This window comes from Takifugu rubripes, chromosome 20, assembly GCF_901000725.2.
Source record: "Takifugu rubripes chromosome 20, fTakRub1.2, whole genome shotgun sequence".
In the NCBI taxonomy this organism is placed as follows: domain Eukaryota; kingdom Metazoa; phylum Chordata; class Actinopteri; order Tetraodontiformes; family Tetraodontidae; genus Takifugu; species Takifugu rubripes.
In genome coordinates, this window is record NC_042304.1 from 9,173,265 (window position 1) to 9,188,045 (window position 14,781).

Consider the following 14,781-nt stretch of genomic DNA (forward strand, 5'->3'; position numbering starts at 1 on the left):
ACCTGCTTTCAAACAAGTCTGAAAGAAAAAAGCAAATGTTAACCTTAAGATAATCATTCTGGCTTTCACAGGATCCCAAAACCTCAAAAACACTTTTAACCTCCTGAGTTTCTCCAAACCCACCATCAGCACGGCCCTTGAAACCAGCGTGACAGAGGAAACTCACCACAAACACAGGACAGTCATGCAGACAACACCTATTGATGCGGCGAGATAAAGGGGTCGTGGGGGGGTGGGGGGGTGGACTATTTTTAGCTTCATTGAGATGGTAATGGCTGGAGGATGAGAAGACCTTTTATGTGCATGTGTCGCCGCGCCTGCCTGTGTGCTCGATGGACGTGAACAAGACCCACAATTTGAATTTTTAGGGCTTTTTACATGCAGACAGTGTTTTGATCGTGGAAGCGGGAATAATTGCGAGTCTTTTTGGCAGAATCAATAGTCATCACTTTGTCAAAACACATCACCGAAATAGCAGCACTGTTGCTTCCTTTCCCGGCCTTGATGGACGCCTGAAGCCAGCCAGATAAAACGCATTTTCTCCGTCTTCCTCTATCTCTTTCCCCCTCCTCTAAGTCTTATTTGGCCTCCCTCTCTACATCTCTCCACCCAACCCAGATTTCTCTCTTCCACTGTTGTCTTCCTCGTACTTGTTACCTAGCAACTGAACCGACGTGCCCCCTATTCTCAGCCCTATGGATCCGTCGCTGAAACCCAACATTTCGAAATATAAAGTAGTCAATAAAAATGGCTTCTCCAAGGGGGAACCAGAGTTCATCATCGCCAGAGAAACTAACCCCACCCTGCACGTGCTGTCAACCTGGATTTAGAGAGGTGAGAGCAACAGTCAGACTTTAACCATGAACTACATAACAATGGAGTCACAAACACTGACATCTCTGCACTGTCAGAAAGGATTCTTATAGTGAACCAAAGAAGAATAAGGCTTCCATAATACCTGTGTGACCTTGTTAATCCACTGGGATGAACTCCTGACTTTGATACTGACCAGAATTATGCAGATTTAGACATGGCAGCGATGCGTGCATTAAATCCCTGCAATGCAGTCATTCTGTCTGTTAGATGAGCTCAGAAACATGCTGCTCATCACCCAGCTGTCACAGAGCTCACATTTAAGTGCCATTTTTCTAGCCACTGACACTGATTTTTTTCAGAATATGTTTAGCTGGCATTTGTATTTGAACAATATTATTATCTTAAGCAAAAAAATAAATAGACATCACTTCAATTAAAAACACAAACATTAAACAGCTAATCGAAGAGCTTTCAATTTGTCAAGCTGTTAATTTCCTATAAAAGACCCTTAACTCTATTTTAGATTAATGCTTTTACTAAGGTTGATAAATATAAGGTAGGTGTCACATTCATATATTAAGGTGAGAAGAATGTGTCCTCTCACTAATGTCCCAAATTTATTAAACTCAAGCGAAGATTTAGTTGAATCATTGCTGTCACCTAGCGGTAAAGGTAGGGACTACAGCATTTTGTGGCTCGGGAAATAAATAATCAGAAACATAACATATTTTTAAAAAAATACATTACATTTCTAAGCTTTCTAGATCAACAAAAATCTAAGAAACAAAGAAAAGGTTTTGTCAGTGATACGTGATGCTGCGGCAAATGTACTTTTTATTTTAGTTTTTAAATCGAAATAAATTTGGATTAGAGAGACTGGAAGGAGTGTTAATAATCAAGCTGGCAGCCCCACAGATCGACAACGCCAACAGGCTGCTATAAATTTATTGGTGCTGTGCCGGTGTCTGCAGAAGGTTTTTAGACTGGTGGAAGCAAGGAAAACGTCAGCAGGAGACAGAGAAGAGAAACTCTAAAGATTAAAATACCCTATCAAATCCTGACATCTACAATCCGAAAAAGATAAACATCACATCAGCAGGACTTCTATTTTAATGTTAAAGCACTGAAATTGAAGAAACAAGGAATTTGCAGACCGTGGAACTCAATTTTCACTGCACAGGATGGTAAATGAAACTGATTTTCTCTAAGCAAAAACAAACAAGGCAGCGTGAAATACGCTATTTTGGATTCTTGCGCGCTCTACTGGTCAATTTAATATAGGTAAAGTCAAACTAGCTTCAGATGTATAGATTGTCATTGTTTTTATTTTAGAAAGAACTCACCTCTCTTCTAATATTGCTGTTTAGTTCAATAAAATGTCGCTACAATTCATCACAAATGTCATCATGTTTTCTACAAACGCCTCTAATTTGGATTTTAGAGCCCGCTGCAGGTTATCAGTGCCTCCACTAGGGGTCACTGATGAACCTCCCAAGCTGTAGCTCGCGGCTGTCTGCGCTGGGATATTGATGACGGCTCATTTTGCTTACCCAGCATCCTTCCACCCATTTGTCAGGCCGCTGCTCCCTCCTGGAGCAAAATAAGTCACAAACTACGGCATGTGTGCTACCTTTGTCACGCGCACGTGCCCAAAGACACACAGAAAGAGAGAGAGATCCCATCCCCTGGAGTGTTTAGGTGAACACAGCAAACGCTGTAAGCAACAACTAGATGTATGTGGACCCCATACATCTAATGCAATCCCAAAAGGGGCAGAAAAAACTTTAGCTCCTCAACCCATTTGACTTGAAAGCTTTAATGGCTAAGAGAAATTGTGTTACACTACAAAGGCATCTGCGGCACATCTATGATATCTAAATCTGGAGCTTTGAATTAATGGACACAAGTGAGTTCAGGGATTCTGGTCAGGGATGCCTGACCAGGCAGCTTTCAAGACTCAAATATTTTGCCTGAGGGTTTTGCCGCAATCCTGGGATTAAGAGTCACTTTAATCAAACACTGTAACATAAAAGTCTTTCATTTGTGCTGGATGCTGGTGCAGCAGATGACAGGTCACGTTGCTTCCTGTGCTAAACAGTCTCATATCAGTGGGAAGTTGGGGAGAGTCAAGTGGTGAAAAAGGACTTTCCTCTCCAGCAATGAGACGCACAAGAGGTAAATCAAGGTCAGATACATCCAGACTCAGAGGAAATGCTCCAAGTAACACTAAAATAAATATGATCTAAAAAAACAAAAACTGAATCAACTCTCCGGGCTGCTCTCTTTTATTGAGTTAAGCTACTGTTAGGACGGTGACATTTATAGAACACTCATAAAAATGGCACCAAATAATATTTCAAATGATCATAACAATATTATAAGATTTATTTTCTTTGCTTGAAGGAATTGAGTCGTCAGCAGATGTCATTAAATATTAAACATGTAATAGATGTGAGTCTAGCTAGTGACTGCAAACCTGGACTGCAGAGGCCTTCAGGGACAGATTTCACACAGTTAATTATGTATACTTAATTTTTCATTGCAGATAAGCGTGCATGTGTGTGTCTGCACAAGAACACACTTGCGCCACTGCATGCGTGCTGCCATGTGATGTTAGATGGGAGGATCGGGGCTCATATTTTCTACAGCGCTCCCAGGAGACGTAGCTGGTGTGACTAAAGGAGGCCACGAGTCCATTCGTGCCTGGTTTGTAAGGTGATGTCTGTTTTCAGGTGCGAATGGGGACCGCAGAATGAGGCCATGCATGAAATCCATGAAATATGGAGGCTAGATGAGGCTGCGGAGCGCCGAATCCCACAAACAAACAAAGTTATGGCTCAGATTGTTCCTATAAATTAGATGTTTAGATGTGAGACAAATTAGAAATCCACCATCCAGCATTCCTCTCTGTATCCTCCTGAGATCACATACATTTACTGGAGGTCCAACTAAGAACATTAAGTCATCTGAAGTTGCAACAGTAATAATTGCATACTCTCCTTGATGGTGTGGCTAGCTTTGCATATAGAGAGGTTCTGCCGGCCTCTCCAGGTGAACTTTAAATGATCGTGTCAGCGCCACCATCATCGTTCACCTCAGTGGTCATCAGTCATTAAAACTGAGAGCCAAAAGCGTTCGTCATGTGGTTGAGTCCTATCTAAGAACTGACAGAATGTTTAGAACACATCCGTCAGTATCTGCTGCACGACCGAACCTGCACCCATCGCTCCACTGGGCTGATTTCACAGCCCGGAGCACCGTTCAGTCAAGGCCAGACGCCATCGCTTACTGGCAGATATCGCGTTTCATGATGTCACCACCAGTTTCATTTTATCGTCCAAGAACTGTGAGTGAGCATAGGAAGGGATTACGTACTGGTGTATCCTACGTTCCCAGAACAACACAAGCAAAATTGAAACTTAAACAGCCTCTAAACTTTCCTTCGCCGCGGCCTTTTCTCCGTATTCTCTGACAGTGGTACAGATTTGTCTCATGGAAAATGCCTTTCCAGCATGTCATCATTAATAATTCACTCGTGACGAAGAGCCGTGACATTTACACTTTGCTGCCTGTCTGTCTGCCTGTCTGTCTGCCTGTCTGTCTGCCTGTCTGTCTGCCTGTCTGCCTGCCTGTCTGTCTGCCTGCCTGTCTGTCTGTCTGTCTGCCTGTCTGTCTGTCTGTCTGCCTGCCTGCCTGTCTGTCTGCCTGCCTGTCTGCCTGCCTGTCTGTCTGCCTATCTGTCTGCCTGTCTGTCTGTCTGTCTGTCTGCCTGCCTGCCTGCATATCTGTCTGCCTGCCTGTCTGTCTGTCTGCCTGCCTGCCTGCCTGCATATCTGTCTGTCTGCCTGTCTTCCTGCCTGCCTGTCTGCCTGCCTATCTGTCTGCCTGCCTGCCTGTCTGTCTGTCTGTCTGTCTGTCACTGGCAGGAAGACAATAATGAAGGAGAGGCAGACTAATGCAGCGAGACGCAGAGTACCTCTCAGTTGTGTACTGATTAGATCAGAAAGCGTCAGGCCCAATTAAGCACTGGGCCCTCTCTACTTAAACATTGATGAAAGACGGAGAGCTGCCCGCCGTGAACTTTTCACAAATTGGGCATTGACCTTAAATTGAGCCCACGGAGAGGAAGTGTATCTCAGACAGGAACAATGGAGATTAACCCGAGAGGAACCCGGAGAAGCAAATCTCGTCAAATTGGTACGACTGTGCAGAGGGGATTTGGTTTAGACGACGCACCCTTTTATCCAATTACAGCGCGCCTCCGACAGAAACGGCTGTCTTGCTGTTCCCCGGAGGAGGGGGGGGGGGGATTTGCAGACTGAATGGATGGAATCCCCATCTGATGAACAGCGCAACAGGTCAGGAGGTGAAACAGCTGATTTGAGAACCTCTGCAGGTTGGATGTTCTCTCACAACGCAGATTCTGTGGGCTGGAACAAATAGTTTCCAGTTTATGTGACGTTAGTTAAACATCTGCATTCCACCAAAGAGGAGTAAGGAAAAACATTCAGACAGGATCCATTTTGAAGTGCCACCTTCCCATGTGCATCATAATGAGCATGAATCGAGATATTTATGCCACATCATTAGTAGCTAAAAGCTGGATCGCTCGGTTTGGACTTTGTACTGTAAACTAGTAATCTTCTTCTACAGCCGTGAGCATTAAAGTCCAGCGGACGCTCTCGGGTGTTCGTCGCCACAGCTGGCGGGCTGCGTGCCAGGATGTGATCAGAAGAGCTGAAGATCACACGCACAACCCTGAAGAGCACAGTACCAACCGAGGACCGAGACGACGGAGCCGACACACACCCACGTAGGCACGTGGGCAGGAATGATGTGCTGATGTCTCCATCTTTCTTCTGTAACTGAGTCCTCCATCGTGTTGTACAGAGCACATCAGCTGTGAGCCATTACGTGAATCTGTAATCTGACACCCCTCAGTTTGTTTGTGCAGATGATTATATCAGTGTGTGTGTGTGTGTGTGTGTGTGAGACACATGCCTGTAACACCAGCAGAACACTGCTGGAATAGAGGGTGTGCCTCTCTTCCAGAACCATTGTCCTTTTGCTTTTCCAGCAGTTGAGCTCTGATTTTTATTGTCCACACACACACACAAACACACACACACACACACACACACACAAACACACACACACACCCATTACACTAATTTTGGAAAGTGTTTGTAGAACCTGCTTTATTGGATAAGAATGGCATCTTTTTGACCCTGCAGGTCTAATTTGTTTGGTTTAAACTGATGACATTGGCTGGTCCCAAATTAAAAAAAAAAAAAGGGACTGAAGGTGATATGCAAAAGCCAAAATGTTCATCATGACTGTGGGAAGGAGTAAAGATATGCTGGAAGTCACATCAAAACAAAAAAACAAGGGAATAACTCCTAATTGTAATATCCTACATTCATATATAAGCATATTTTGTGCCTGCCCCCTGCTGGGAACCGGCTCTTTGAATACAGCATTCCAGATCACCCTGACAGTCTGAATTCAGCTCTCCATCAGTTTCCAAGCACAGTTTTAATGACTCGTGGATTTAGCATACGCTGCCATCAAGTATATTAACTGTCTCCAATATTTGGCCTGCACCACTTAAATTAACTTCCTCCCATGCTGCCAGTTGCACATTTGTACTTTTGGATTTCTCTTTCTTTCACTCAGGACAAACTGAAAATGCTGTGGAACAGACTTTCTTTTGCCAGAAAAGGCAGTTATATCCCTATAGCTTAAAACTCTTTACAGTGAGTCAACTAGTAAAGCTGGAGAAATCTGTGACCCTTATCTGGGAGAGCAGCACACCCCAAAGATCCAGGGCCTCTTGGAGGGGAAAATACCGACACAATTATAGATCTCTCCCTGTTTGTGTTCCACAACAACTACTGAAGCCCGTGCAATTGATCCAGCTCGAAGTCTGTCATTTAGGCCACGCTAAGGCCTCAAAATATCATCTTTTCATAAAGCGCTACTGAAAAAGAACCATAAAGATGTACACGTAAACACACACAGGAAGAAACAAATGCAGATGTTTTGGGGTTTTTTGCTGTGTAGCAGCTGTACTAACCACTGTGGCACCACGTTCTATTAATTGATTTATTAACACATCAATATCAGATGCCCAGTATATAAGTATATTATATACATGCAATTTATTTACATAACATTGAGGTGTTTGGGATTTTTTCCCCCTCAACTAGCAATGTGGGGACATTTTTGAGAAACAAGGACATTTTGGCTGCTCCTCAGAACTTCATAGGTCTGTTTGACGCTTAAGGCATGGTTCTAAAGTTAAAGTTAGAATTGGGTTTAGCTTAGGGTCAGTGTGTGTGTGTGTGTGTGTGTGTGTGTGTGTGTGTGTGTGTGACCCACCAGCATCTAGCCTGCTCAGGACTGGGGGCAGTGTCTGTTCATTCTGGGTATTTCTGCTGTGTAGACTTCGCCTTAGTGGTGCCGATTTAGAACGGTTCTTCTGTCAGCTGCCTGTGACCATCCCTGAATTAATGATCAGGGTTGAACCACATCCTGACTCACGCTGATCATGGTCCTCTCAGCAGAAGAGGAGTCGCGTCATGCACCACTGTCATTATTATGCCAGGCTGGACCGATCCGGTCCATGGCCAAGTGCATTGATGGTTTAACCACTTCAGTGCCAATTTCTCAAATACCAAATGCAAATAAAAGCAGGAGGTGTTCTTGAGTTCCTCTGCCTACTCATACCTCACATTTGAATATCATGATTGCGCTGCAACGCGTCTCTCCATCCCTCAGACATTGCAACTCGTGGGATGTGGCATCCTGTACCTGTGGTGGAGAAAATGAGGGGCCCCAGAGGGTGGCAACGCTGCTTGAGGTGAAGCCTGAGCTTCAGCAGGGAAACGAGGGGGGGTCATTACTATAACCAGCTAGAAATTCCACAGCACCACAGGGAAGGAAACCGATAAACACACGTGGTCTCTCACACACACACACACACACACACACACACACACACACACACACACACACACACACAGTTTCACGTGGTACAAACATGTGAATGAGTTCTTAATTAATATATAATAGCCTGCTTGTGCAACCTGATGAAAAAATAGATCCTCCATGTTTAACTGCTAAACTGTTTTCCGACTGGGAGGAAGAAGAAGCCCAGCACCTTTCTGGCAGCCTTTGATTTAAATATTGATGGATCCTGCCAATCATGGTATTAATTTTTTTGTGCAATAATGATTGTTCTACTTGTTCGTCCGTCAGCCTTTTGGCTTCTGATGAGCTCCTGTACTAAAGCAAGGGTTATTCACAGACATTTTGCAATGAATACATTATCAAATACATTTTATTCTGGTCAGAACTTCAGCAGGTCAGACATATACTCACTCCCACTCCTTGCGTCGTGCCTGTGGCGTGCTGTGGATCTTGTGAGCCTGGTGGGCTTTGACTATGTCTTTCTGCTCAATCAGGCCGCCGCGCCGTCTCTTAATCACGTTGGGACTTATTGCCATGTCTCCATCCAACCCCATCACCCCCCCTCCCACGTCAAAGGTTGAGGCCACGTCAAGAGACAGGCCCAGGCGGTTCGGATGTGCACCGGGGGTGTAGCCAGACACCTGTGGAAGATAGAGGGTGTCGAAGCTGGTGCAGAGACTTTGGGGCTCCATGAAGGAGCGGGAGTCAGAAAATGGGCTGGACCCTCCAGCTGCGCGGTGCTTCTGCCAACTTTCACAGTCCGCCGGGAACGAGGGAAGGATGTGATGTCTCGGGGTGCCGCTACCGCACATCTTGCCCATGGCCGCACCGACAGCCGGACGCTTTGCCTCAGCCGGGGCTCTGGGTTGAACCACGGTGCAGTAGTCGCCTGACAGAGACTGAGAGCTCACCGAACAGGAGCCCAGTTCCAACATGATGGGAGGGCTGCCTGGGGTCTCAGCATAGTGCTGCAGGGAGAGGAAGAAATGTGTGAGAAACACTGCCGTCACTGTCAAATTTCTCTTCAGAGCGAATTCCCGATGTAAAAGATAGGTAGCGCCCGTGGTTTTCTGGAGTCAATACACAAAAACTGATTTGAAAGTTAAAGGAAATACAGATAATTTGTGTGATTGTTGTTAATGTGGATTATGTGATGGCACAACAATAGTTCAATGGCACTACAGCTGAGATATGGTTGTGTTCAGTTTGTTCAGAACAGCTTTTTCAGAGAGTGTGTGAGTGCGTTTGGCAAACCCTTCGGAGATTTGATTAACAATCTCACCTCCGAGCATCAAAACCAATCAGGCACGTTCAGACACCCTCAAAACTAATCCTCGAATTATGCTGTCAGTGCTGCTCAGATGTGCAATTCGGAAGAATGAGGAGGTAGAAGGAACACGTAAATCCTTCCACCACTATTCATACTGGGAATAATAAGGAACAGTCAGGCTTCAGGGATGTGAGCATTGACATAAAACACATCTCACTCTCCACATTTCTTTGATTTCAGGAGTTTTACTGTGACACATTTATAGCTGTGCAAATGCCAAAATAATCAAATGTTGATTTACTAATATTATCAGGAAGGTACATTTTCATATTGACTGGTCCCTGGGAGCAACCACAATCACCTGAGGCTCAATAATGTCCTCTGCTGCCCAAATCGAATCACCTATGGATGTGAGGAAACGGTTGTGGCAAATTTGAAGAATTTGACCCAAGGCGATGGTGAGATATTGCATTCAGAGCGCTACGGTGGATGGTTGGACACCCTGATAAGCATACGGCTGACTATATTTGCATATGTGGATGAGACCCGGAAGTAGCTGGTGCGTATGCCACTGACGTGACCCTGACGCTGCTCAAAGGTCAATAGACAATGGCCAGTTGTTTTGTTGCTTGATAAAATGAGTATAAATGTCGCGTCTTAATGAACATGAACTGAGCTGCCACCAATTCATCTCTTTCTTCTGTGCTACCAGCCTGACTCTGGGCTCTAGGTTGACATCCTTAATGCAGGAATGATTAAGAGCAGGGCAGAGAAATATTGAGATAATATAGCTTTACTGAACACATATTTGTCTACACAATGGCCCATTATGTTGATCTGAGGAATGGAGGGACAGACCGCCATTGATCTGGCGCTTACGGAGTCCATTTGGCAAATTGTGTTTTCAAATTGCACTGGCGGCAACACGATGAGTCGAGGTTGATCGAGACTTTGGGTATTAAGCTTGAAAGAGCTTAGAGGAAACGAAAATGAATTAAGTGGTATAAACATTCAAAAACTAAAGTTCTAGTCAGATTTGAAACAACAACCAAAGGGTGATTATTACCAAAAAATGAACACAGATATTGATTTTATCTAATCTAAGGTGTGGATAAGCATTAATTATGCTTCCCTAGACATAAACACCTATTAGTCATTGTAGCTTTGAAACATTCATAGACACATTGCATTACCCAGGTCCTTAACCCTAACCATCACAACTAACCACCTAACCTTAACCTAAATCTAATTGTATCCTCAAGCTTAAAACCGTGTCTTAACCTTCCAACAGTCCTTTGAGGTTGCGAAGACCAGTCAAAATGGCCTCTCATTGCTAGTAGAATGACTATTTATCCTTATGGGTCACCCACACACAGACACACACACACGCACGCACACAGACACACACACAGACACACACACAAACACACAACCATTCAGTTCTTATCACCACAGGATGAGTGTTTTTGGCTCATATATGGTGCATTTACAGTCATTAAGTCTTGTGTATACTCTATTGGGGTGTTTAAAGCATTGGTTTATGACCCACCATCTGCTCGTGAGATGAACACAATGCAATGATAATAACAATACAAACGGTCTTTTCTAGCTTGGGTTTTAGGACATAAATGTGCCATTTTAATGTATTTATTCTCACACATGTAAGAATAATCATTTATCTTACAAGGGTTTGTTCTTTGCACTTTTCTGATGATCTCATTTTAACTTGAAATGAAATTCTCTCTTTCTTTTTCTTAAACAAAATAAGGGCATTTTTAGATGAAGCACATAATCTCTGGTACCAGAAGTGCCACCAGCAATTTTAAAGATCCACTAACTGAGTTATATCTTATTTGTGTTTTTCTTAATATACTTACTTTTTTCCCAGCAATCAGGATGTGTTTGGTGCTCATGGGTGAAAATGAAAGGATTGTGTCATTAAACCAAACTTTTAAAAAGTAAACATCCTGTGTAAGACCACAGCCATTAGGACAATCAGACCAGCAGCACCAGTAGAAACTATCCTTCACCACACAGCTCTAAAAACCTTCCACATTTGCAATTAAGAGGCAAAACCACCCAATCTGGAGCTGCTCCCTCTGGACTCAACGTTGAATGATTGTCCAATCAGCACTGCCAGGACTGCGGTCAGTGAGATCTCACGATGCCATTATCTTTAACTGCTCGATCCTAAATTCTAATGGGCTTCTCCCAACTATTTCATGGCTTTCCAGTTCCACAGAAGCCAACCAAGCCTTTTGACAAAGTCAATCTCACAGTCATAATGGGGTCAGACTGTGTGTTTTACATGTTTTGTCAAACCTCCAGGTGCCTGCAAATAATGAGGAGTGAAGGAGAGGCTCTGGCAGGCGAGGAGGCTCCTCGCACCTGCTCCGCACATGACTACCTGATTACACGCCATATTTCACCGGATCCTCCACTAAACCTGAGTGTCGTGCTGGTGAACAGCCAGAAATGTGGCAGGAAGTGTTGTGTCAACTGAATGAACTAAAGTGGCTGATGTGTTTGAAAGGAGATCAGGTGTAAAAATTGGAGCCGCCTGAAAATAACCACTGTGTTTGTGGAGCGGTGCAGGAGGTCCACAATGGAAATGGAGTGCAAGGAAACACATTTCAGCCTGGAAAAACACTCAGCTCACTCGCCCTCACTCACAGAAATGTAGTCTCATGGAGGCTAAAATGAAGAGGCTATTTCCCCATCCTCAACAACACTTTCTATTTGTTTCTTTCATATTATCTTTCCTCGTAATGGACAAAATGCCTTTAAAATCCAAACCATGATTGAATCAGCATGAATGGATGTGGAACGGTTGTAGGACACGAATGCTTGCGAACACCGATTTAATCCAGCTGCCATGCATCTCACAGCTATCTGTGTCTGTGCTGCGTATCTCCTGCACAACATTCTGTGTACACTGCAAAACTTGTGTTTAAATATTCTGCAGAAACATTCAGCTGAGAAAGAGATGACAGCACAGCAGACAAACTAACATATAAATGGCAGAAGGAGAGTTTTACATTTACAAGACACCAAATATCCTGAGAGAACAAAAAGAGGAGAGGTTACAAAAACAGGCAGTGACTCTGAGACCAGTGACGTCTACAAAGTTAAAAACCTTATTAGAGAGACGTCAGGGATCTTTTTACTTCTGAAAGTGTAAACACACACATATATGTGCTTTAGTCCAACTCTTGATTGTCTCAGTTACTTTAATTGTGTTCCAGAATATTGATCATTACTTGGACCTAATAAAGACCATCAATAATTCACAGTATTTGCCAGAAAGTCTCAGAAATAGCACAACCTGTTTCAGCAGGAAAAGAAGGCTCATTTTTGTCCTGCAATTCTTTTATTGCCTTCAATCATTTATTTTTTAAATTTATGAGTCAGTCTGTCCCAAAGTGCAACGTTGATGAAAGGGCGTGTCCTTAAAGGATCCAACCACCACTGACAAATCAGATCAGCCGTGATCGGCTGATCCTTCAGAGGTATTTTGGTATTTTGGCTTTTGGTTTTTACCTTTGTTGCTTTCTAGGTTCTTGAATTCACTGCTTAAATAGAGTTCTAAACTGTTCCATGGATTTAAGATGACAAAAATTAGTTAACAACATAATGCACTGAATAATTTCTTCTATTGGAATTCTCTGATTGAATAAAATCACAAAATACTTTTTTACATGGTCTCAACACAATTAAGTTCTTTATACTCTGTGATAGAGAGACTGTTACATAGATACTTTCCCTGCTGTTAAAATGAATACATCAGTGCATATGCACAGAATGTTGGTTATTATACTGTATGTCTACTGGGAAACTTACAGTACCTAAAGAAAGCACATTGATAGAAAGTAAATGTACAAATAGTCTGAGACAAACTAACTACGCTGCAGTCACAAGGAGGGTTTACTGCCCTTGTCTTTAGTCAACTGCATCAGTCAGCAGAGATTAAGATTCCACCATAACCAGTGACGACTCCTTAAATGTTCCCCCCATGATCTAATGTAGCGTATCCAAAAAAGGGTATTATTTTTGAAAATGTGTTTGTGCTTTGGCACTCTTTGCACATATTTAACCAAACGAAATGAACTGAACTGTAACATAATTGCATTTGTAGCCATTACATAATATAGATAATCATGATGAATGGCCAAACCAACATTCTGAATAGGTGCACTCTTTGTAATGCTAATGGTCTAACACAGGCAAACAGACAGTGGCACAAATTCATGAATAATGAAAAACCAATTTACACCCCTGGTATTATTTAAATGGGAAAATTAGAGCACTTGACATGGAAAGATTAACAGTCCAACAGTAACATATAGCCTAACCTGCCTGGAAAGGTTCAAATAGTGATCAAAATGCAGCAGGAAAGCAGCACTCGGCAATGAAATGGCTCATTTAAAATGAGATCAGTCCTTATTGATCCTCTGGTAATTAGTAGTTTGCTGCTGATTGAAGAACTGAAATTAAAAGGCTCAACTACAGTGAGGGTTTAAACCCAAACACCACTGTCTGCATGCCAAAGTCAAACGACTGAACAAGTTTAGAGGCATATTTAAAGCACAGTGCTTTAAAGATGCATGCAAATTACATATTAGTCCCTCAAACTTAGATTTACCCTATGACCCATCCTCTTCACTCACTGCAGCAATGTAATTTACTCACCTTTAATGTATTCTTCACTCGTGCAAGTAATGATCGCTGCCCATGGGAATAAACTGGGGAGATCACTCTCTCTGTACCTAAAACGTTATCCATCTACTTAATCATTAATGTGTCCATATTCAGGTCTGCCTCGGTGTGGCACCTACACCTCATTCTGACACCTACTCTAACTGAAAAAAGCTGCCGACACCAGGCCGAAGACAAAGATTCAATGCCGTCTCCTGCCTGTTGCACTTGCAGAAGAGACATTAAATGCTCTCACGCAATCACCTAATGTCTTGTAAGGCAGCTGAGAATACACCAAGCAAGGAGCAAACATTTTGAAAAAAGAAAAAGATCTGTTCTCTCTTCTATTACACAGACAGTGGTTAAAAAGTGATTGCCTCTGCAAAAGCATGTAACAGCCTTTGGGGGAAAAGAGTGAGGTTTGCATTCTGTTAACTGGGAACATGTCTTTTCATCTGCAAAACTGCAGGTGGTTGGGTTTTAAGTCACATGAAAGCGTCACAGTCTTGCAGAGCAGGCTATTTCATGAAGATCTACTATCAATTAAGACGGAAAAAGACTCCACCTTAAGGACCCCTGCAACCAGCTTCACTGTTGGATCAGAGAAAATCTTTGCCAAAAGGTGGGCATGTCGGTTTACCCACAAGAAACTGAGTCTAGCAAAACACAAGCTCCCATTTTCAAATGAAGAAAGGCAAATGACGTCGCAATACTCACCTAGAAAGTGAGAACTCCTTTCCATCTCGTTCATCCCCCAACAGAAAATAAAAATGTGGTCAGAAAATGGACCACGTCCACCGTTTTCCCCAGCCAACGAAGAGAGAGAGAGAGAGAGAGAGAGAGAGTCAGGGAGAGAGAGAGAGGACGAGGGAGAGGGGGGCGTCAGTCAAGGGGAGTAAAGGGAATTTGTCCATGGCGCAGAATTACAAGAACATTTTACAACAACACTTGCTGATAGTTGCAGGTACTGTTACATAAATGTAGCGATGCTTCTTTTAAATAGAAACTAATTCAGCAAAGCCAACCTT

The 14,781-nt window shown here is 43.2% G+C and overlaps 1 protein-coding gene across 6 annotated transcripts in view; it reads right to left on the minus strand.

The window, feature by feature from the left end:
- The window catches only part of cacna1ea (calcium channel, voltage-dependent, R type, alpha 1E subunit a), a 59,540-nt gene extending 44,964 nt beyond the window's left edge, over positions 1-14,576 (minus strand). For all 6 annotated transcript variants that reach the window (XM_029828256.1, XM_029828254.1, XM_029828255.1 and 3 more), the window contains exons 1-2: positions 14,471-14,576; positions 8,200-8,756 (exon numbers count right to left, since the gene is read on the minus strand). In XM_029828256.1, the coding sequence (XP_029684116.1) occupies positions 8,200-8,723 (524 nt within the window). In that variant the 5' untranslated portion in view covers positions 8,724-8,756; positions 14,471-14,576. The remainder of the gene's footprint in view (positions 1-8,199; positions 8,757-14,470) is intronic.
- Between the last annotated feature and the right edge of the window lie 205 nt (positions 14,577-14,781).